Raw genomic sequence first — 24,423 nt, forward strand, 5'->3', positions numbered from 1 at the left:
CCCATTTTACAGAGAAGGAAACCGAGGCTCCGAGAGTGTGTCTACCAAAGGTCACACAGAAACCTGATGCTCTGAGATTCCAAACATATGGTGTTCTGGACTACAGTGTCATGCATCCCAGAGTGGGGAACTAAGGAGTACTCTCTCTGAAGGTAAGGAACCTGGTTTGGTGAGAGAGGATGGAGGTTGTTCAGTGGGGTTTGCAGGGAGAAGCGTGGAAGACCACCCAAAGGCAGTGGCATATGAGCTGGCCTGGCCCATGAATAAGAGTTGGTCAGCTGGCAAAGGGAAGGGTGGGGGCCGCAGAAGGAGCAGAGGTTTGCCCATGTGTCAGCAGCAGGATGCTCTGAGAATGGCGAGCTCTTGCGGGGCCAGAGAGGCAGGAGGTGGAAGTGGGGGTTAGAGAAGAGGTCGGAAAGCTGCGCTGGGGCTGGACGGTGAGGGGTCTGGGACGCGGGGCTCCGCAGGGCGCAGGTGATGGGGAAGCAGAGAGGACTCTGACAGAGGGTCGTGTGTCCACTGTCAGGGGCTGGGGTCGGGTGTGGGAACGCTTGTCCCAGCCTCGTCCCCACCCCAGCAGAAGGAAAGACAGAGAGGACCAGAATTTCCCCAGGGGGCTGGGAAACTGGGGAGGAGGACTATCTCCGTAAGGGCTAGGAGATCACCAACTCTCCTGTCTCGACCGAGTTGCCATCTTCTTTTAAAAGTGATGCTAGCTAGTATTGGGAAACGGGGAACCCGCAGGAGGTCCGGCATTTCAGGCAGGTCAGCCGGAATATTCCTGGGTGAGTGGTTCCCCGCCAGACCTTGACCCATAGACCTTTTACCGCGGATCACAGGGGTATTTTGAATCCGCCTTGCACACTCCTCCCTCGGGTATAGAAACCACTGGCTTCACCAAGTGACTGTCCCTCTCCAGCCCCTTACCTCCACGGAGCCTGTGCCTTTAAGGTCAGGGGCGGGGCGAGCCTCTGGGGTGTGTCCCCAGGGCGGGGCCGAGCGGGGCGAGCCGGGGCTGAGCACAAGAACCCGGACGCTGCAGCGGGCGGGGGCCCCCCCCAGGCCAGGAGCGTGCGGGCGGCCTCGTGGGGCTGGGAAGACTGCGAGGCCTGGCGGGGTCGGGGTTTGCTGTTTGCTGGTCCGAGGCCCAGCCAGAGGTAAGAGGAGCCCCCCACCAGGACGCTCCCAGACCACCGGGCACTCGAAGTTCAACTTGTCAGCCGCGGTCCGATTGGGAAACAACATATTGATTTGCCCGGGGACTCGCATCTAGAAAGTGCAGCCGCAAAAATACTTGCAGCCCCAGTTTCCTGTCCCCTCCACTTCCTATCAGGACTGCAGTTCTGGGAGTCTGAGCGCCTGGCCCGGGACAGGCGCGTGGGAGGCGCTCCATAAATGCTCCCTTGTGTATGAGTTGGAGAAATCGACGGCTGCTAGAGAGGAGACGCTCTCTGATGCTTAAGTGGGGGACACCAGAGGCGCGACCCCTTATTGTATGCTCCGACGGGCCGGCATTTGTCTCCGTTTTACAGATGAGGAATCAGCGGCTCAGAGAGGTGAAGTGACCTCCCCAAGGCTGCACAGCTCGTTCGTAAGTGGATGAGAGTGAATTGGAAACCTGGAGTGTTCGGTTCCAAGTAGGTGCGGAGTTCGGGAGAACAGAAGAGGCAAGAGTCAACAGGTGAGGAAGGTGCTGGGAGCCCCCTCCACGCCCGGGTTCCTCCTCCCGCCTCCTCCCGCTCTGGGCCTCCTGTCCCTCTCCTGTCAGGACCTTGAGACCCGTCTCTGCAAAGAATCACAAAGAAAAAAAAGAAAAAAGTAAGAAAGAAACCACCACGTTGCTTTCTGGACTTTGTTTATCTTGATGGCATAAATAAAACATACTCATCTGTAGCACGTGGAAGAACACAAGGAAATGAGTGTGCCCAGGGCTTTTATTTCCCCAGTTTAATATCTTTGAAGAAAAATGAGGCTAATTTTGCCCTGGTGTTGAGGGAAAAGGCAGATGCTAGATGTAGCTCTGCGGCTAACGGGCTGTGGTGTGATTTTGAGCAATTCACTTCCCTTTGGGCCTCAATTTCCCCATCAGAGGAGCTGTTGGCTTCGGGACCTCTTTGCCTTGTGATGAGGGCACGCCCTCTGAGCCCAGCTCCCTCCTCTCAAAGGGGTGGGGACAATAACATCTTCAAACCTGTCTTGAGGACTACATGAGGGAGGCGGTGGCCGGGAGGGAGGTGACAGGCCTGGCCGTGTGCCCCAGCTGGCTCATCTGTAAAATGGGAACAGCTGGGTGCGGGGATTAAATGAAGTCATCTGTGTTAAGTGCTTGGCTCACTGTAAGACTGAGAACAGCACTGCTTAGTAGTCCCAGACTGGTGGCCTAGACACCAAGTTCTCCCCCAGAAGTAGATTTTCCTTGTTTTAAGGCCCCACAACGCCGACTTCTTCCTAAATTTGTCCCCCGCAGTGGGCTCCTGGAGGCAGAATCTTCTGGAGTCTTAGGATATTTCCTTCTAGCCCTGATACTCTGGCCTCAGGCTGGTGCACTAAGGGGATAGGAGGCTGGGAGGGGTAGGTTGGGGGTCTAGGTTTCCATGGTGACAGTATTGGGGGCTTAGGAAGAAGGGGGCATGTCTAATCTGCATGCCAAATGAGGGGGGCACTGGTCCCTCCAAAGAGCCTCCATCCAGAACATGGCTTTCTACATTGACTTTCCTTTGATGGGGGAGGAGAGCTGGCAGTTCCCCAGCTGAAAAAGTTTTCAGTCCCCTCCTGCAGGGTCCTGGGGTCTTCAGTGACACTGTCCCTCCTCTCACCCCACCCTGCAGGCCACAGGAGCTGCCAGCTGTTTGGAAGCGAAACACTGCTGAAGGGGAAGCAGAGCCAGGGCCAGGCCCTGTGGGGGGCTGACGGCCAGCAGGTCCCTGAATCTGCGCTGGGTGCTCAGTTCCCTCTGCATGCTGCCGATGGTGGAGACAGTATCCGGGGCCAGGGGCCCTTTTCCACGGGCCCTCATTAGCCCCCAGTTTTCAGCCACAGGTGTGAACCAGACCCCCATGGTAGATGTAAGTATCCAGGCAGGAAGCTGGCATCAGGTAGGGGTGTATTCATCCAATCAACAACAAATATTTATTAAGCATCTGCTATGTGTCAGGCACTGAAGTGAACCCTAGGATATACCAGGGAATAATACTGACAAAACTCCCTGCCTCATGGAGCTAACAGTTTCCCTGGAAGACAGATAAAGTAGACATGTACATTTTAGGTGGTAAGATGCTAAGGGCGCCCCGCAAATAATAGGATGAAGTGATATTGGAGAGTGGGGACTGTGAGGGGGAGAGTGTATTTGCAAGCATTTCAGATTGGGTAGTCACAGATGGCTTCTGCGAGGCGGTGACCTTTGAGCCAAGGTCATCCTGAATGGAGAGAGGAAACCACTTACTCAGACACCTAGAGGAAGAGCATTCCCGACAGAAGGAACATGTTCCTGGAGCAGTGAGGGGGCCAGAATGGCTGGAACAAGGTGAGTGGTGGGGAAAGAGCTGAGGGTGGAGAGGAAGTGGTGGCCTCCACCACCACTTACATAAGGCCTTATAGGCTGAAGGTAGGAGGTGAGATCTGTTTACGACAGCAGGGAGCCAGTGGAGGGTTTCAAGCAGAGGGATGTCAAAATCTGATTTATTTCTTCAAAGGATCTCTGTCTTCTCTGGGAAGAATGGATTAAGAGGGGTAAGGGTAGTGGCCAGGAGGCTCCTGCAGCCCTGCAGGCGAGTGATGGTGACTGTGGGAGACAGGAAAGAAGTGTGGGGTCTGAGGTAAATGTTGGAGGCACAAGTGGGATATGGTAGATGGAGGGGTGTGGTGGTGGGAAAAAGAAGAGTCAAGGATGGCTCCTGATTTCTGGCTTTTAGCAACTGGGGGGATGGTAGTGCTCTTGACTAGGATGCACGGATGAAGGAGCAATAGGGACAGTTGGGTGAGAGGCAGAAAGTCCTCCCAAAGCCGGGAGGGTACATGCCACAGGAACTTGCATCGTTGCATTCCAGTGTCTGGAAGGGGAGGAGTGGTCATACCGGGTCCTCAGTGAAAGATGGCAGGCCAGGCTCAAGAGGGCCCCCCCTGGAGTGCCCTCCAGCTGCAGGGGCCTGGAGTTCTTGTCATTCCTGGGAGAATGGAACAACAAACTCCTCTCTTCTTGAACCAAATGGCTAAGAGGGTTTAATGCTCATACCAACTTTAGCGAGCTGCAAAGTGCCTTCATGCCCACCCTCCAAGGCAGGCAGACAGGTATTTACACCCATTTTACAGATGGGAAAGTGTTTTGTGTGGTTATAAAATTGACTGTTGCCCCTTGGGGATACTTCTTGCAGGCAGGAAAACTGGGCTTATCTTTGGCTCATGCCTGATAATTGTTCCAAGTTACTGAGTGCTTTGGCCAGCACTGTGCCAAACTCACCAAATCTTCCCCATTCGTCCTGAGATGAGTGTGCTTATCTCTGTGCTATAAATGAGGATGCTGAGCTCAGGGAGGGGAACTTGGTCAGAGCCAAGAAAGAGCCAAATGTGTTCCTGGGTGTCCGTCATGACTCAGGGAAGAGGATGAGAAGGCAAGGGGCAGACTGGAAAGTCACTCGCTGAAGACTCAGAGCAGTGCCACCCTAACTGGGCTGCATCATGGCAGGGAGCTGGGCTGGGTTCTCCTGGGCCTCGGAGAGGGCTGACCAGCTTGGGTGGGGGCGGGCTGGCTGCAGAGGAAGGTGATTCTGGAGGCCGGATCCGGGGGCCCCGCCTTCCTGGCTCCCTCTGCCATCAGGGAGATGGAGGCGAGCTGGGATGGGGGCATCTCTCCGCATCCTCCCTGGCTGAGCCTGAGGATGGGGAGAGGAGGGAAGCTGCCCCTGCCCAGTTGAGCTGTTGCCCCAGGAGCTTCAGCTGGTCACTGCCAAGCAGAGCCAAGTTTGAAACCACGCAGGAGTGGTGGGCTCTGTGCCCTTGGGCAAGTCACTGTACCACTGTGCTGTGGTTTTTTCACCTGCGAGGTAGAAGCAATCGTACCAATCTCCTAGGTCTGTCCTGAAGACTGAGTGAGTGAGATGGTGCCCAGTACAGTGTGTGGTGAAACAGTTATGAGGACCTATTGTGTGCTGGGCACTGTGCCAGTCTGGTGGGAGAGGCAGACATTAAATAAGCCTGTGATCTTACAAGTAAGTAACTGGGGATTTCAAACATGGTCAGTACTTTGGAGGAGAAGACCTGGCGTGATGACAGCTCATAATGAGGGTCTGTGGTGATCAGGGAAGGCTTCCTGGACAAAGCATCGTGGGAACTAAGAATTGGAGGATGAATCTGGATTGTTAACTGCAGGAAAGGAGGGAGGGTTGTGGCAGGCAGAGGAACAGCACATGAACCAGGGACAGGGGGCTCAGGGTTGCATCCGCAGACAGTCGTTGAGGAAGGGATGGCGAGATGGCCAGAGGGCTCAGAGACAAGAAATTGTACCTCCAGTTTGGTGTTGGTAGGAGTTCAGAGAGGGCTTGTGGTGGGAGTGGAGCCATGCTCTGACAAAGCTTTTTAGAAAAATTATGGTTAAGTTTATATCACCTAAACTTCACCATCGTAACCATTTTTAAGTTGCACCGTTTAGTAACATTAAGTCCATTCACGTTATTGTGCAACCGTCACCGACATCCAGCTCTGGAGCATGTTCATCTTGCAAAACCAAAACTCTACCCATTAAACCCTCCCCATTTCCGCCTCCCCCGGCCCCTGGCAAACCACCTTCTGCTTTCTGTCTCTGAGTTTGAGGACTACAGTTACCTCATACAAATAGAATTACACAGTATTTGGCTTTTTGTGACTTAGTGTAAGTTCTCAAGGTTCATCCATGTTGTAGCCTGTGTCAGAATTTTCTTCCTTTTTAAGACTGAATAATACTCGATTGTATGTGCATGCCACATTTTATCTCTTCACTCCTTGATGGACACTTGGGGTGCTTCTAAACCTTTTAGCCGTTGCAAATAGTGCTCCTATGAACTAGCTGTGCAAATATCTCTTTGGGATCTGGGTTTCAATTGCTTTTTGTATATACCCTGAAGTGGATTGCTGGATCATATGGTAATTCAATTTTTACCCCCAGTTTCATTGAAGTAGAACTGACATACAGCAATGTGTAAGTTTAAGGTATACAGCACAATGATTTAGGTATACATCATAATATGTTGTGACATGATGACCTCAGTACATTTAGTTAGCACCCATCACCTCATATAGTCTTTAGCTCTAGTCATCGCGTTACATCCCTAGTGCTGGTAATTCTCTTTTTAATTTTGGGGTAACTGTCATGCTGATTTCCCCTGCAGCTACACCCACGTTATATTCCCACCAGCAGTACACAAGGGTTCCAATTTCTCCCCATCACCAACACTTGTCATTTTCTGGTTTTATTTGTTTGTTTTACATAAGAGCCACGCTAATGGATGTGAGGTGGTATTAACAAAACTTTCAAACAAAAGGTTTAAGAAGGGTGGCCTTTTAGGCAGAGGGCATTGCCAAAGCAAATGAATGACCTGACAAAGGGCTAGGGTCCATTACATAAAGAGCATCTACAAGTCAATATGAAGGAGCAAATATTCTAGTTGAAAAACCTGGCAGTTTTAAAGAAGGAATACAATCCATTAATATATGAAAAGAACACTTCACAAGTGATCAGGGACTTGCAGTTTAACAACATGGAGATGCCTACCACCTTGGCCTGAAGCAGACTTGGAGCAGCCAGCATCTGTACAGGTGTAGAACAACTCGTTTCCCACTGCTGGTGGGAATGTGTATAAATAGAGCTTTGGGAGGGTGTTTTAGCAAAATCCATCTGATATTTAAGATATTTATCCCTCTGCAATAGGCACTGTCAGGGCCCTGCCCATAATTCTTTGGACCCTACCATTTTGGTGGGCTCTCTGACAAAATACTCTCACATGTGCTCAGAGAGTCTCAGAGTCACGTGCAAGGAAGTTCACTGTTGGTAATAATGACAAATTGGACACCACCAAATGCCTACCAGTAGGGAACTAGGAGATCATCCTAGTATGAAATTATGAAATACTGTGCTGCTACTCTGTAGCGGGGTGGGGTGTGGTGGCTAAGGAGAGGATTCTGGAGCCTCAAACTGCCTGGGTTCTAACCCTGCCTCCACCACTGGGTAGACCTTGGAACATTGCCTTAGTCTTCTTATCTGTATAATGGGTGTGATAATACGACCTACCTCACAAAATTGTGCATATAAATCGAGATGCATTTTAAGCTCCTAGCACTGTGCCTGGCATATAGAAATCGTTCAGAATGTTTGACCTTTATCATCCTCTTCATCATTATTATGTGATCCATATATTAATATATGGCATACATGTGAAGTGGTAAAAGCAAATTGCAGAAAGAAGAGATTTGGGATTTGTTTTGTAAAATGAAACAAACTATGATAGGGTGTATATACACATTAATTGAATTGAGAAATGTCTGTAAGGATATGCTTCAAACTGATCATAGTGGGACTTGAGAAGATAGATGGGATTATGGAGGGCAGGGATGACAAGGGGGAGTTTAGAAGTCTTTATATATTGTTGTGTGTGTTTTTTGAAACAAACATTCATGAATTACTTGTGTTAATTTCAAACACAAGTTTATTTTGAAAAATTAAAGCGTGCAGTTTCCATCTGGAGGGTATGGGGGCTTAGAGGCCAGGCTGAAGGAGGTTATCTTCAGCTACTAGGTGGGCCTGGTGCAGCCACCCTTGGGATGCTGAGCCCTGATGTGCCCCTCCCTCCTTCCTGCAGTGTCGTGACGTGTGTGGCCTGAATGTCTCAGACCGCTGTGCCTTCATCAGGACCAACCCTGACTGCCGCAGCGAAGGGGGCTACCTGGACTACCTCGAAGGCATCTTCTGCCACTTCCACCCCAGCCTCCTCCCTCTGGCTATCACCCTCTATGTAGGCCCTGCCCTGGGGAGCTGGGGAGAGGGGCTGGTGGCCCAGGCTGCCCTTCATGCTCCCTTTCCCCTCCGGCCCCCACCCAGGCTCTCTGGCTGCTTTACCTGTTTCTGATTCTGGGAGTCACAGCGGAGAAGTTGTGAGTTTGGCCTCGGGCTCAGATCCAGATGGGAAAGTGGAGTCTCAGGGGGTTGACATTCGGTTGTCCCTGGGTTTTGGGAAGGAGTGGAGTAAGGGCCACTCACCCTGGAAACATTAACTTTGCTTTTTCTCCGTAGTTTCTGCCCTAACTTGTCAGCCATTTCCACCATGCTCAAGCTTTCCCACAATGTGGCAGTATCCTTTGGTCCAGGTCCTGCACCCTGGAGTGGGAGGGCACTTAGAAGGGTGGCTGGGAGACAGGGTGGCAGCTCCTGGCCCAGAAAAGGCCTGGGCAGGTGGGGGCCCCTGCGCCGAGCCCCCTTGACATGCTCCCCCATGGCGTCACCTTCCTGGCCTTTGGGAATGGTGCACCTGATATCTTCAGCGCTCTGGTGGCTTTCTCGGACCCACGCACAGCTGGCCTGGCCTTTGGGGCCCTGTTTGGTATGAGCGGCCCCGGTTGGGGGAGCGGGGCAGCAGGTGGGGGCACAGGGCTGGCTGAGCGTTGTGTCCTTACCTCCAGGTGCAGGCGTGCTGGTTACCACTGTAGTGGCCGGTGGCATCTCCATCCTGCACCCCTTCACGGCTGCCTCCAGGCCCTTCCTCAGAGACATTGTTTTCTACATGGTGGCCGTGTATCTGACCTTCACCGCGCTCTACCTTGGCAGGGTCACGCTGGCATGGGCCTTGGGTGAGCAGGCACAGTGCTGGGGCGGGGTCATCTCAGGGCTGATGTGTGGGAGGCACAGGGGGACAGGAAGGGGTGGCACAGAATCACCTTTGGTTCCAAGTGACAGAAATCCATGAGTTGGCTTGAGCACAAATGGGAACATGTGGTTCAGATAACCAAAGGTGGCAGGGAGGAGCCTGGGACGCCGGGCAGGATTCTCACGACTTCAAATTTAAATGAGCAGTGCAGCTGGGATGCTGACTGTGGCCACCAGGGTCCCAGCAGCATACACATTCCATTCAGGTGGTTCGAGTGACATGGACTGGGGGACAATTTACAGTGGGTTAAGGAAACCAACAAGGGACATGAAGATGCAGACACCCAGGAAACAGTAGGAGCCCCTATAGGGGCCAGGAATGGCTGGAACCTGGTAAACGCTGGAGGCCCAAACCTGGTGCTACCCAGCCTTGGCGAAAGTCATGGAGGTCTCAGGCCCTCCCAGAGACAGGGCACCATGGTAGGGAGGGAAGGGGAATAAGTACCCCAGACTCTCTTTCCTGCTGCTTTCTGATTGGCTGTCAGGACTCCCATTGGCCAAATCCAGTGCAGCCAGAGCTCGGGGGGATGCATTCTGCAGGGCTCAGCCTCCCAGGGCATAGAGCAGGACACCGACCCTTAGCACTTGAATCCAGTCCTAGAGGCCACTGTCTGTGCTAAGCATTACTTCCTTGGTAACCGGATTTGGAGTGGGGGCTGGCAAGGAAAGAAGGGTAGGAGCTCCAGGAACTGGCCAACTACCTACTGGTACTGGGCTGGCTAACAGTCTCCACCAACAGGCACCGGCAATAGAACTGGTAGCACTGGGCCTTGTGGCCCTGTATAAACACATAAAATTTACTGAGTACTTACCAGCTGGTAGACAGATAGAACTTGGTGACAGCATGCACCCTTTTCTTCAGGTTACCTAGGCTTGTATGTGTTCTATGTTGCCACTGTGGTTCTCTGCACCTGGATCTACCGATGGCAGCGGAGGAGATCCCTGGTCTACTCCATGCCAGGTACTCCAGGTAAGAGTGAATTGCGCCCCCAAGAGGGCCTGCAGAGTTGGAACCCTCTGTGCCCTTCACTGCTGCCTTACGTCTCTGGAGGCCTTTGCCATTGCTCGTCTCCTCTTTGTACTTTCTACTCATTCTCCCAAGGCCACACCTTGTGCTTTGCTTGTGCTGGTGATGCCTCCTCATCCCTTGCTTGTCCAAGTTCATTCATTTCTCTTCCTCCATGCTGTTGCCAGGGCAACGTCTGTCTAAGAGCTGTCACTGCTTACATCCAACCATCCCAACTACCCTCAGGGTCAAATCCAAACGTTTCCATAGACACCAATACATGCACACACATACCAAACACATACACGACACACATGTAGATACACACACATACACAAATACCTATACATATATACCATTCACATACTCAAACACAAAAACAACATATAACTCAAATACATATACCACACACATGCAAGTCTACGCACACACTAACACAAAATACATATAAAACACATACACAGATACTTATACAACATACACAACACACATACCTACATAAATATATATACACATATACCACGTATACACAGGTACATGCATAACGTACAACACATACATACAAAACACACCCACATATCTATGAATACATGCACGCATATACATGAATACACAGACACAACACATATATACACAAATAAAGACACAGCACATACACAAATACACAACATGCACACACACATATAATTTACTGAGTACTTAGTAGCTGTTAGGCTATGTATCATTTTACTCCTTTCTCTCCCTAAGACTGTAAGGTAAGGACTATTTATTATCTCCTACAGACCAAGGGAGGTTAAATCCTTGCTGGGCCAGAGACGGGCAGAGCCAAGACTGGAACCCTGGTCCCCCAGACCACAAAGGCCATCCCCCTACCCACTGTGCCAGAAGTCACAGCTGGGAACCTAAGGATCAACCTAATGTGTGGAAGTGTTGTTTTTTGATGTGTGTGACCAGTGTACTCTTAAAACTTAGGCCAATATTTAAAATGAAAAGATTAGATACAAAACTCCTACATTTTGGCTTCTCTTACATGTGAAGGTCTGGCTCTGCTCTCCCCTCCTTCCTGGCACAGTGGCTGGAGCTGAATGGGGCTTCCCCCTTAGGACAAGGCATGGTGCTCTAATTTCCCCAGTCCCCACCACTCTGTCATCACCCCCCACGTCCCCCACACCCCACCACATGGAGGTAGGTCAGTTGCAGACCTGATTATGTGGAAAACTAGACTTCATCCACCCAGCCCATCTCACTTGGTCCCAGTCTTGGGCCCTTTCAGCATTTGAGCCTGAGAACCTTACACTTGATTATTTGCCATTTGTGCTGCGCCTCGACTTTCTTCTCCAGAGTCATTTCATACCCCAAACTCCATGCCCCGGCTATGTGGAGCCACCGCACATCTTTCTCTGGGCCTTTGCATGTGCTGTTCCTGCTCCCTGATATGCCCTTCTGAAAAACTGAAGGACACAGCATGGAGGGAGCTCAACAGAGAGCCCAGGTGTCCTTCAGGCTGGCACAGCTTCCTGACTCACCCCAGCAGAGCCTTTATCTCTCCATTCTGTTGTTAGTTTGCTTACATGTATGTCTTTTGGACTCTGGGCTTCCAGAGGGCAGGACTGTGTCTCATTTCCCTGGTACAGGTACCAGCAACAACCCCTACAGGAAGTCTGCCATGATTTTTCTCCTCCTCCCCTTTGTCAACTGAGCCTTCAAAGTTCAGCAGATATCACCCCTGTGCCATCTTCTAGACACCTCTAGTGCATCAGGCTGGAACAAAAGCGGAAAGAAGCCTGGAGAGGGGGTTCAGTGTCTCACAGATGCAGAATGAGGGTTGGCACTGACTCCTCACTTGAGGAAGGTCAGTTTCCTTTAGGCCCCTCTTTACTGGGCTCAGGCCTATAAGCATTCCAGAAGACTCTCAAGAAAAGTTTCAGACTGGAAAAGAAAAATATGATGGGTTCCAAATTCTGAAAAATACAAAATTGAAGTCAGTAAGTGTCTAAGTACGTCTTCAAATGCCCTTATTAAATTTAGCATTATAGTTGCATTGTTACATTTGAAAACATTTTGTAAGTGAGACTTTCCCACTTGGGAAGAACTCCTGAGCATGGTGATTGCTGAGAAATACAAAATACTAAAGGCCCGGACACTTGATACCTGAAGACCCCTGTCCCAGAGGTGCCCTGCCCTGGCACGTGGTGGGCAGGGTGTGGGCCCCTCGCTGGCTCGTGTGAGACACCCCCTCTCCTACAGAAGTGCTCTCAGATTCCGAGGAGGATCCGATGTCTTCTAATACTAACAGCTACGACTACAGTGAGTCCAGGGCCCTGTGCCCAGCTAGGGTGCAGGTGAATAGGTGGGGAGATGGGGCCCTCTAGGCCCCAGGAATGAGGCTGCAAACCAGCCCCCTTCTCACAGCAGTAAGGCTGAGCTGTGGGCCAACCTCACCTACCCCCCTGCCAGGCCCTAGGCTCTTCCTTCTTCCCAAGGCTTGGGGGGACTGGTGGGAGGGCAAAGGGTTTCCTGGGAGCTGAGCCAGCCATGACCCCCCGCCTTGTCCCTCTGTTATACACCCAGGTGAAGAGTACCGGCCACTGATCTTCTACCAGGAGACCACAGCTCACATCCTGGCCCAGGCCCTCAACCCCCTGGATTATAGAAAGTGGAGGAACAAGTCAGCATACTGGAAGGCCCTCAAGGTGTTCAAGGTAGGAAGCAGGGCCCCGGAGCCAGCCCCACAGCATTGTGACAGCAGCAGGCCCAGGACACTGGCCACTCAGCCTTGTCTACTCAGTGAGGAGGGCCGGGGTCTGCTGGGATCCTCTCAGAATAGATGACTTGATGGGGAAGCTGAGTCATAGAGCTTGGCTGATGGCCTGGCCTGGGGCTCTGCCTTGTCCCATGGAGGAGGGAGAGCATCTGACCACAGACAGAGAGAGAGAGGAGGGGACCTGTTCTGATTGGGTGAGGGCCGGGACCTGAACTGGGGTGAGGCTGTAGGTCAAGGTGAGTTCAAATGAAACCAAGGTTGGGTTTTTCTGGCCACTTGCTTCTTCCCTGGGCCAAATGCCTTCTGAGGTCTAGACCTGAGCAGGGGTACCCAGTCTTGTTTACATGAGGCACAGCTAGGTGCCTTCCACTACCCAGACCAAAAAAGTCAAGAGTCTCACCTCACTGCCCTTATCTCCTCCTGCAGACAACCTGGAGACCTCCACTTTGTATACATTGTAGGCTTCCTTAGTCCTGTGGGGCAAATAATGAGCTACATTTGCACCCCAGAATGGCTCTGGCTGCATCATGACCTTGGGCAAGTCACTTCACTGCTCTGAGCCTTGGTTTCCTCCTCTATAAAATGGGGATAGTGATAGAGCCTTCCTTCTGGAGTGGTTGTATCAGTAAGCTGTTGCTGCAGCAATGCTATGTAACAAACAATCCCAAAAGCTCATTGACTTATGATCTCACAGTAATAGTATTTTTTCTCGTTCAAGGGTCTGGGGCTGTCTTGGGTGATTCTACTTCAGGCCATGGTTGGAAGTTCTGGTCTGCCTCGTGTTCATTCTGGGGGCAGTGGGTAGCCAGGGGTGTGTTTTCTTCTTGGCAGAAGAGGCCAAGGCAAACTTCACAAGCCTTTTAAGCCTTGATTCATATCATGTTCACCAGCAGCCCATTGGCTAAAGCTAGTCACATGGCCAAGTTCAACATCAGTGGGATAGGGAAATATATTCTACAGACTTGTCAAAATGTATGGGTGCTTGTTTGATTCTGTTACAGGAAGAGATTGAGGAATTAGGAACAATATTCAGCCTATCACAGTGGTTGTGACAATTTAATAAACTAGTATGTGAAGGGCTAGGTATGGTGCTTAGCATATAGTGAGCACTCCATAAATGTCATTACTATTTAGTTATTGGCTAAAAACAAGGTGTGGAGTCAGGGCTGGCCCTGTATCCCAGCTTCATATACCACTCTGTGACTTTGGAGAAATTCCTTAACTTCTCTGAGCCTCATTGGGAAGGTAGAAAAACAATAGTTCTATTCATTAGGGAATGAGGTGCTGTGGTAGGCTGAATAACGGCCCCCAAAGATGACCCCTTGGGCTCCCTTCCAGAAGGTGCCCAGCCCTGCCGACAGCTTGGTCTTAGGACTCTGTCCTCCAGAACTGCAAGGAAATATATTTGTGCTGCTTGAAGGCCCTCGGCTTGTGGCAGTGTGGCACAGCAGCACTAGGGGACTAATCCAGGCACTTAGCCCAGGCCTGCACACAGCTGGGGCTGCAGCCACTACAGCCACGGTCTTGAGTCACTGAGCTCAGGGTGCTCTCACTGAGACACAGGCCTCCTGGCAACCCCTTCCCACCTTTGCACACTTAACAGCTACCTGTGGAGTTCCTGCTGCTTCTCACTGTCCCCGTCGTGGACCCTGACAAAGATGATGGGAACTGGAAACGGCCCCTCAACTGCCTGCACCTTGTGATCAGCCCCCTGATGTTGGTTCTGACCTTGCAGTCAGGGGCCTGTGAGTATCTCCTCCCCCCAGCCATCCCACCTTCCTCTTCCCCATATTCCAGAGTTTTCTATTTAACCACGTCAGGGCACTGGGCCAGCAGCAGAATCCTGGACATACAGCAGGCACTCAATATGTGCTTGTGCCGTAAGGGATACTAGTTGGTCCAATCCTGCAGGTCCAGGTGGAGGCTGCAAACTGGTGGCCCATGGACCAAGCCCAGCCCTTCAGCTTGTTTGCTTCCATTAAAAAATTTGGAGATTTCACATCAATAATCCAGGTTTGGGCTTCTCAAGAAGATCTGGGCTGTATTCCTGAATTGGCTGGAGCTGAGAAGGGTGCCCCCGGATGGGTGCCTGCTGTCCAAATCATCACAGGCCCCTCCATTGCCTGCTGGTGACATGACTAGGGTCCTTCCCCCATCTCTGTGACCTGGCTGGGGAATTTGAGTTTTCTCCATCTGTCCCAGGCTGTCCTTCCTTTTTCTGATCTGCTCTGGCTAAAGAAATGCCCAGTCTTGTTAGGCAGCTTCTAATTCCTGCTGCTCAGGTTTCTTCTGTTGTCTAACTTCAGTATCTCATGCTGTGCACTCCACTCCCTGTCATCTGGGCTCTTCCCTCTTAACCCAGAGGCATTACCTGGAGGTGGAGGTAGGGCTTTGGTGGCAAATGCTGCTGGGTGTGGCAGCATTTTTTGCTGTAACAGTGTCAGCATGAATCAGCGGCCAAATTCCCTGTGACTTCCCTCCGCACCCTGATTTACGGGGGAGACCCAGGCATGGAGGGGAGGCGAGAGAGTCCGTCAGGGACAGTGTGACCCCTGAGCTGAGAAGGGAGCCCCCTAGGGGCGCCAGCTCTCTGTTTCGTCTGCCCTCCCTCCGCTGTTGAGCTGGGAAGCCCTGCCTGTCTGTCCCCGGCAAGCCCAGGGACTTGCTTTCACACTCTTTGTGGCTTCTTAAAAGGGTGGCTCCCAAGCATCAATCACCTAGGAACCATCTTCTTGATTTTTCTCCCATTCTACACTGTTACATTTGATATTTTTCTTAAATCAACTGTTTTTAAACTTAATTTATTGGGTAGGGAAAAACTGTCACCTGCATCAATAGGAAACTGGCGTCATCTCCAATAAATTTAAGGTGACTGCAAAAATAAATGCAATAAAAGTAAAGCATCTGAGCCAGCAGCCTTTGTTAAACTGAATGTTTAGCAGGTGTTAGAGATGTTACAGACCTGTTAGCACCAGAGGAGACTTTCTCCTCACCATGAGAACTGAAGGAGGAGTCCCTTTCCTGAGATGCGCTTCGGTGGTACTAGAGTCTTGTCCACGTGCCCCAGCACCATCTGGAGGTAGCAGGTCCACACTGGGGAAGACTGGTTCAGGCTGAAGTATATGTGACCCCCTTCTGGGCTGAGCACTGTAGAGGGTAACTCTGACTGGGAACTCGACTCTGCCCGAGGGGATGTTGTGATTTGAGGGGGTATCATGTCAGCCGACAAAACCTCACAATCTCAGAGCCAACTTCCAGCCTCCTCCCTCTCCAGGCCATCTTTCTAGAGTGCCACTTTTCACAGGTTGTAGTCATTCCTCCACTCTGAGGCCTCCCGTGGCTCCCTAGTACCTCTTGGGAAAAGTCCAGAGCCCCCTGCTACCATTTGAACCAGCCCTCTTTCTGCTCTTACTGCCATGAACCTGCCTGGTTCCTTCCCACCCAACTCTCCCCTCTTCCCATGCAGCCCTGCACCCCTCTCTGCTTATGACATATCACATCCACAATGCCCCAAGAAGCTCTTCCTGACCACCCCACCCCAGCCACCCCCTAAAATTCCTCTAGTGCAGGCTTAGCAAATACTGAGAAAGGGCCTTTCACCCAAGTGTCAGAAAGCTGGCATTATCCATGAACATCATGTTCTGTCAAAACTACCTCCTGAAAGTCACCCACTATGATTGTGTACATGACTTTGTGTAACCCCATCATGTAATTCTTATGCCCACTGATATTTGAGAGTCAATGAGCTAGCCTAAAGGAGGAATAAGAGGAAAGCCTCAATGCATGTGTCTGGTGGTCAAACCATCCAGTGCCTTTAAGACCTGTACCAACTCCCTAGTGGTGAAAAAGATGGTGTGGGGAGAATACTAGAGTGTTTTGCCTGCCTGCAGGATTTTCTCCCGTTGGAGCCTCTGGAGCCTTCATAACTTGTTAATGCATTGGTTTGTAGAGTAGACTTATCAAGAGAGCAGGTGCTGGGTTCTGGAATCAGTGGTAAGGTTGGGTTTGACTGGACAGTTCATCTAGTGGTGTACTGCCCATCCATTGGTAATGCCTGACTGGAGGGGGCTGCCTTAAAGCTCAGCTGGACAGAAGCATCGTGGTTGATTAGTGATGTTTGCCACAGGCACGGGATAGGATAACCAAGGTGACTAGTGTTAGCCATTTCCATCCCAGTCCCACAACAAAAGGCTGGGATTCTGTTGTTCACATGTCTGTCTGTTCTGTCCAGTGTTACTATCTTGAGGGCAGGGACTGTGACTAATATCTCTGTATCCCTAAGGTACCTGGGATAGGACTAGGCACATAACATATTTACCTTATACCCAAATAATCAAGTGAAAGTGGGCTTATCCTTAGGTCTTCCTGCTGCCAAACGCCTTCTGGGGAGGCCTCCAGGACGAGGTGCCAAGCTGAAGCTATGGAGAGTACCAGCTCCCTTTCTCGTGTCTCTACAGATGGCATCTACGAGATAGGGGGCCTCTTTCCTGTCTGGGCTGTGGTGGTGATCGCGGGCACTGCCTTGGCAGCAGTGACCTTTTTTGCCACATCCAACAGCAAGCCACCGAGGCTTCACTGGGTAAGAATCCTGGGCTCTCCAAGGTAGGAGAGGGGACACAAAGGTCTCCAGCACGTGACCTGTCCACGCCTCCAAGGAAGTTAGGCCAGTAACTACTTTCCACAATGTTGGGTGTTTAAAGCCATTTTTGAGGGGTTTGTACCTGGTCAAGGTCCTCTTTTTTTTCTAACAGCTTTATTTTATTGAGCTGTAATTCACACACCATACAGTTCACCCATTCAAAGTGTACAATTCAGTGGGTTTTATTATATTCACAGAGTTGTGCAAACATCACCACAATTTTAGGGCATGTCATCACCCCAAAAAGAAACCCTGTACCAGTAGCAGTCACTCCCCATGTCCCCTCTTCCCCACCCCCGGCCACTGCCAGTCTGCTTTCTGTGTCTATGGATTTGCCTTTTCTGGACTTTTCATATAAATGCGATGAAACTACTAATATGGCTTCTTTCACTTTGCGTCATATTTTCCAGGTCCCTCTATCTTGTAGCAGGTGTAAGTCACTCCTTTTCATGGCTGAATAATGTCCTACTGTATGGATACAACACATTTTGTTTATCCAGTCATTGTTTGGTGGCTATTCGGGTTGTTTCCACTTTTTGCTTATTATGAATAATGCTGCTATGAACATTTGTGTACAAATTTTTGTCTGAAAATATGTTTTCCTGTCTCTTGGGTAATACTCTAGGAGTGAAACTGAGGTGTCAGATGTTAACTGTAGAATGACCTTTTTGAGGAGTTGCCAAACCCTCTCCCACTACGTTCACAAGGCAGCACCTGGCTTTCTAGCACGCGCTCCAGTGGACGACTGGTCTGGCCTTGTGGGTGTCTTTCTGTTCTCTCCCCTCTGCACAATCTCTAGGCAGTTTGTCCAGACACTTTCCTTAAAAAGTCACTTAAAATTTTAATTTCTCACTATTTGTTGATTTTTAAAAATTGTAGTTTTTAGTTTCAGAAACTCTGAATGGATGTAACAACCCCAAGGGGGGTGGATTTCAGCAAATTAATGATTTAGAGGAAAGGTTTTCCACCAGTGCTTCTTATCATCTTTGAAGTACTGACACACGCTCCAACATGGATGCGTCTGGAAAACATGCTGCTTCGTGAAAGAGGCCAGTCCCAGAGGACCACGGACTGGATGAGGCCATTTATATGATATGTCTGGAACAGGAGAATCCATAGAGACAGGAAGTATAGTTGTGGTTGCCAGGGCTAGGAGGAAGGTTGGGTGGGGTGAGGAGTGACCACTAATGTGTGTGGGGTTTCTTTTTGTAGTGATGGGGTGGCATTTGGTCCATAGACTGGAAAGCTGATCAAAGTCATGATGAACCCTTTCTTGGCAAAACAGTCATTGAACTCACATTTTATCAGCGTTTACTGCATGCCAGGCACTTGCCTCTGCTCATTTATGCTCATGACAACCTCACAAGTAGGTACTGTTATTGTCCCATTTTACAGATGAGGAGCTGAGGCTGTGTCCCTGTTGGGGGCCAGCCTTGGTCCCATCAGCACCATTCCTTCCCCAGATCTTTGCCTTCCTGGGCTTCCTGACCAGCGCTCTGTGGATCAACACAGCCGCCACAGAGGTGGTGAACATCTTGCGGTCCCTGGGCGTGGTCTTCCAGCTGAGCAACACAGTGCTGGGGCTCACGCTGCTGGCCTGGGGGAACAGCATTGGAGGTGAATCGGGGCTGGATGAGGTTCTGAGATGAGCACAGTTGCTTCCCCAGCCAGAACGGCATGTAGGCAGGGGCATCGAGGGCATCTGCCTTCACCATGTGCTCAGTACTCACTGAAATTTTAGCGTGACCATCATTGGGTATCAGAGTGAGATAGCCTGGAGTGCAGTTGTGCCAGGAGACTCTGTAGAAGCCCCAGCCTCTTCCCCACTCTGATGTGTGGACACCTGGCTCTGCATAGTTCAGGCAGGACATGGAGCCCATTGCAGCCAGCCATGCTGAATGTGTACATAATTGTGCAGGCATTCACACATACAGACATATATATACCCATCTCTATGTACAACCGCCAGGTAGGGTTGGCCAGGTTGTACACTGCACAAGAACATCCCAACAAGGGATTGGGAGCTAAAATCTAACTCTCCTTCCACTTACCTTTTTGGGGCACCTTTTTCTAATTTGTACAAAGTTGCCATATTGCTAGCTGCAGACAGATTTGGGTGAAAAATAGGTGGTGGCATGTCATACCCACAAAGTTTTACCTGGTAGGAAAGAATGGGGTAGGAGGAATTCAGGAAGGAATTGTGTCTTATGGAATGCTGTGGTGATAACACCCAGCCAGCTAGTGTAGAGCCCAGATGGGCATTCATCAATGTTTGCTGACTGAATGACTGTGGGTATAAATGAAGGAGCAAATAACCAAGGAGGGCCAGGGGAAGCCACTCACCACTCAAGGCCTTCTCTTGTTTCCAAGCAGATGTCTTCTCAGATTTCATGCTGGCCCGCCAGGGTTACCCACGGATGGCATTCTCAGCCTGTTTCGGTGGCATCATCTTGAGTATCCTTTGTGAGTGCCTCCTCACAGTGCTGGTGGCATGGGCTCTGGGGTCCATCGGTGTGCTCCATGCCTGTCGGGATTGGCTCTTGCTGTAACACCTGGAGCAGGTGATGGAGCTGCTTGAGCCTCAGCTTCTGCATCTGTAACATGGGGTGATTGAGTGGACTGGCTTCATGAGGTTGTTGGATGAATGAGATGACAGAAATGCCTGGCACCTGGTAAGCACCCAGTGGACGGCAGATCTTATTCGTGTCAGGGCTATAATGGTGTTACCATTATATACCGTAAGTTCGCCCACATGCTGAACTTAGTGTGTCCTATGACAAACCCTCTTCCTGTTGCTTATGGATGTCATGGTCTATAAATGTCAGGGGCCAGCAGAGAGCAAATTAGACTTTAGGGGCCTTAGGGATCTTTATTTAACTACCTAACTGTGCTGTTGTGGTGTGAAAACAGCCATAGGCAATACACACACCAATGGGTGTGGCTTTGTTCCTGTAAAACTTTATTTATAAAAGCAGGTGGTGGGCCACATTGGCCTGCAGGCTGTAATTTGCCAGCCACTGGTCTGTATAGAATAGACACAGACGGGCAGCCTGGAGCTGGGAAAACAGAAGAGCTTTGAGACCGGACAGTGGGGTCCAGTTCACATGTGCCAGAGGTGTGATCTCAGGGCTTTGCACACGGCTTACTGTCTCTCAAGCTCAGCGATCTCTGTGAACTCAGAACTGGTGGGGGTGGTGACTGACGATGAGGTAGGGCATCCAGGACAGCGCTCAGCACACGGTAGATATTCAAGTGGTGGACAGTGTCGGCTGTGAAATGAAATCATATTGTTTAAAGCACTGGGAGGGCCGCTTTCCCCAACGCTCGCAACGGAAGGGCCAGCGGGATGAGCCGAGTGCAGGCAGCTGGCTGGTGTTAGGTCAGAACTGGTGGGGGCCACGTGGGCCCTCCATGGCCCATTGTACCCACTGAGTCCTGCTCTTGGCTTTGGGCTCTGGTCTCTCCTGATGTCCCAGGATGGGGTGGGATGGAAGGAGCCCGCCTGGAGCAGTGTCCCCTGAAGAACCCCTAGAGATGGCCTTGACCTGTGCTTCATACTAGTCCCCCAAGGACCCATGGGTGGCCACCTCACCATTCTCCCTAACTACTCTGACCAGGTACCACACATCGCCTCCTTCAGTCCCTACAGATTGAGTACAAAATGAACATTAGACACTTGCCTTCTTAAAGGTGTTAAAACTGGATAGGATCTCTTCAGATAGGGTGTTTTGGTGCGTGGGGTGTAGATCATACATTGGCAGGCTGTGTGGTCATACGGGATAGTTCTGGCAAACTTCCTGAGCTGGGCTGCAGATGTCCTGGTGGGAGTGGGCCTGGGCTGCCTTCTGCAGATCTCCAGGGGCCACCCGGAGGTGAAGGTGAGTGGCTGGACACTTCTGCAAGGGGCCTCCTTGTAATGCTGTCCTCATCATCCTCTGGCCCCCTGGGTGGGAGACCATTCACCTCTCAGCAGTTTACACTTCCTTGGGAGAGGACTTGTCTGAATTTCTAACAAGTCTTATCTGTAGAATATTTTTAAGATATTTAGAAAAAATGTGTTCCAAGTTCACAGAGTAATTAAGATGTAGTTTCAGGGGAAGAGGAAGGCAGGCCCTGGATTTGGGTCCCGGTCTCTCGATACATAACTTTGAGTGAGTTAGGACATCTTCTGGGCCTGTTTCCTCACCTGTGACACCCCTCCTTCCCCAACACACACACACACACAGACACAGACACACACACACACACACACACCTACCTACCTACGTGCGCGCACACGCACACACACACACACACACACACACACCTACCTACCTACCTTCCTGATCAGCACACATGAGGTAAGTGCCAGGCCCAACCCTGTATCCTGATGCTGCCCGTAAAGGACAGACTGGATGAGGGAGAATGAAGACACCATCTGTTGAAGACAGCCTCAGAGGTGGGAGGCTGACAGAGTTGGAGAAGGGTCTGAAACACATGGAGCAGAGGTTCTTACACTTCAGAGATGCCCAAGAATTTCCTGGGGTGCATGAGACCTGACCCCAATGTTCAGGGGTGGCGCCTGGAACTGCACATTTTAAATAACCTCCCTGAGGACTTGAAAGTAGGACCCTTGAGAAACTGTTCTAACAAGGTCAAAAACTCCCAGCTCTCAGCCAGGCCAGGGAGATACCAAATATTTGCGTGATTCAGGTGGACCTCATGATTTTCTAGAAAAGAAGTTTTCTAGAGATTTCCTAGAGAAGAAATCACGATTCCTAGGTGAATTTCTACTTTAAAACATTGCACGTGCCCCATGCAAGGCAGGTTCCACCCACGGGCCACACATGGGCCTTCCACATCCTGGCTCATCCTGGCTCTATTCTGGAGTTGAATTTAGAGACAGGGCAAGGTAAAGCTTAAGGTGGGAGGGGCAGGCAGCATAGGGGATGCTTTAAAGCTCCCCATGTGCAAGCACTTGGGGTTTGTGAGGCCGAGATGGCGTTATTAATGGGAACGAGGTCACCCACCTTTCTCCAAAAGGCATCTGGGTCTTTTGAATAGACTCTTGTGGCTGCCTTGTAATTAGCTGGCAGCAGGGCCAGCTTTTGACGCTGCCACACCCATAAGCAAATAGCTACTGACTGCTGGAAAGTTTGCTCTTCTAAAAGGTAAGCACCCTCTGAAAATTTTGTTTATACTCTTCATGGGTTTAATAGGTTCCTTTCCTTACTGATTCTCAGGCAGTTCCAGCTAATGAGTCTTTAGGGATAGCTCCCTGAGGGGCCTCTTTCTTTCTCTCTTGCTCCTTGTGGAGTGTGTGTCTGCATTCCACTGCCTTTATGCTAAGTTTAGGAAATTCTGCTGTTAACTGTGTGAGATAAGACCAAAGGCATCATGGAAGTGCTGTCCATGGAGAACAGTTGTGTGAAAAACACAGGCTGCTCTTAAATACTTACCTATTGTAGGATCCCATTTCTGGCTTCGGAATTGATGTACAGCTCTGTGTGTGTGTACCCACATGCACAGGTGAACTACATGTCACTGTGTGGCAGGAGAAGGGACTGGTTAAGAGCTCAGACCTCGATTTGGGCTCCGTCGCTTCCTAGTCACTCAAATCCCTCATCTGTGGATTGGTGGTAACGCTCCCTTTGCAGGTGGCCGGGAAGAAGAAAGGCTATGGTGTGTGTAAAACCCTTAGCACAGTGCCTAGTGTGAAGTCTCTGGAGATGATGATGGGGCAGTGCTGAGTCTGGAAGGCAGAGAAGTGGGGAAGAGACAGTTTCACTTCCCTTGGCTCTTCTGTGTTGCTTTCAACAGCTGCACGTGATGAACAGCTATTAGATATATATGTATATATAAAACATAGTGTATGAGCTTCCTCGGGCTGCCATAACAAATTACCATGAACTAAGTGGCTCAAAACATTGAACTTCAAGGTGGTGCGTGCCATCCCATGGGGCGGGCCCCACAGCTGCGAGCCGAAGCCCTTCACTGGCCCCTCGTGAGGGACCCTCGCACACTTCGACTGTTGGTGCTGTAACCAGCCTCTTTCCCCTTGTCCTCCCCGCCCACCAGCTAGAGCCAGACGGACTGTTGGTGTGGGTCTTGGCCAGCGCCCTGGGCCTCAGCCTCGTCTGTTCCCTGGTCTCCGTCCCACTGCAGTGCTTCCAGCTGAACAAAGTCTATGGCTGCTGCCTGCTCCTCTTCTATTTGAACTTCCTGGTTGTGGCCCTGCTCACTGAATTTGGGGTGATTCGTTTGAAAAGTGAGTGAAGCCGTGTGTCGGGGTGCGCCTGGCGGTCAGGGATGTCACTGCAGGAGTTGAGATGGAAGAAGGAAGATGGAAGGCTTTCTGCAGGGCCTGCAGGGCACACCTGGCAGGGAGGGAGGCAGCTGTGTGCATGAAGGATGGTTAAGCCTTGTTTGGGGACTTTGGAGACTGGGCTTGCTGTGGACAGTTCCAGACAGAAGGTTGAGACTTTCTTGGGTGATCTCTGGAGCCCCTCAAAGGTTGGGGTTTGGGGTGAAGGGGATGTCTGGCTGCCTTCCAAGCTGGTGTTGGAAGGCCACCCCCCACCCATGTTCAGGCCCATCCCTGTAACTGTCACCTGCTGCCTTCCTGCATCTTCTCCTCAGGGCTCAAATGGCTGCAAAACCTGGTGTAGGGAGTCAGGGTGCCTCAGACCCAGCGGACAGAGCACCTGTGTGCTGTGGGCCGCCAGTCAGGGTGGGCTAAGCTCTAGAGCTGTACCATCTGACAAATAGAATGTGAAACATTCAAAAACTTTAATTTTCTAGTCATCATGTTAATAAAGCCAAAATAAACAGGTGAAATTAATGGTAATATATTTTATGCAACCCAGTGGCTCCAAAACATCAGCACGTGGCGCTGGCCCGGTTAGTGGCTGCCATCCTGGATGGCACAGCCCTAGACTCTACCTCTGTGCCCTGGACCCTGGGTTTCCCCAGCTGCAAAACAAGTCAGTTTCTGTCTGTGTCTACCTCGGGGGAGCCCAGGGATGGGGTCCCAATGCCTGCAAGCTCTGGGGAGGACAGCATAAGCACTCCCACCACCTTCTGCTGTAGCCAGGGACCTGCCTTTACAAAAGGCAGCTCTTCTGTGTGCCCCATCACCTTATGCTGGC

At 50.8% G+C, this 24,423-nt stretch overlaps 1 protein-coding gene across 1 annotated transcript; it reads left to right on the plus strand.

Moving 5' to 3' along the window:
* Nucleotides 1-2,207: 2,207 nt before the first annotated feature.
* SLC8B1 (solute carrier family 8 member B1) lies at nucleotides 2,208-24,112 on the plus strand. The gene is made up of 16 exons (XM_057492047.1): nucleotides 2,208-2,290; nucleotides 2,873-3,065; nucleotides 7,827-7,979; nucleotides 8,066-8,118; nucleotides 8,258-8,314; nucleotides 8,458-8,564; nucleotides 8,644-8,811; nucleotides 9,750-9,857; nucleotides 12,141-12,200; nucleotides 12,465-12,595; nucleotides 14,261-14,402; nucleotides 17,115-17,236; nucleotides 18,760-18,913; nucleotides 19,670-19,750; nucleotides 21,110-21,174; nucleotides 23,354-24,112. Exons 1-16 carry the CDS (start codon nucleotides 2,208-2,210, stop codon nucleotides 23,549-23,551), a joined length of 1,875 nt encoding a protein of 624 aa, XP_057348030.1. The 3' UTR covers nucleotides 23,552-24,112.
* Nucleotides 24,113-24,423: the final 311 nt, after the last annotated feature.

The sequence above is a fragment of the Manis pentadactyla genome, chromosome 14 (genome assembly GCF_030020395.1).
Source record: "Manis pentadactyla isolate mManPen7 chromosome 14, mManPen7.hap1, whole genome shotgun sequence".
In the NCBI taxonomy this organism is placed as follows: Eukaryota; Metazoa; Chordata; class Mammalia; order Pholidota; family Manidae; genus Manis; species Manis pentadactyla.

Coding starts and splice junctions, on each gene's coding strand:
- SLC8B1 (XM_057492047.1), top strand. CDS start 2,208: ATGAGGGAGGCGGTGGCCGGGAGGGAGGTGACAGGCCTGGCCGTGTGC. Junction 14,403..17,114: donor GACCTTGCAGTCAGGGGCCT/GTGAGTATCTCC, acceptor GTGTCTCTACAG/ATGGCATCTACGAGATAGGG. Junction 18,914..19,669: donor CTGGGGGAACAGCATTGGAG/GTGAATCGGGGC, acceptor GTTTCCAAGCAG/ATGTCTTCTCAGATTTCATG.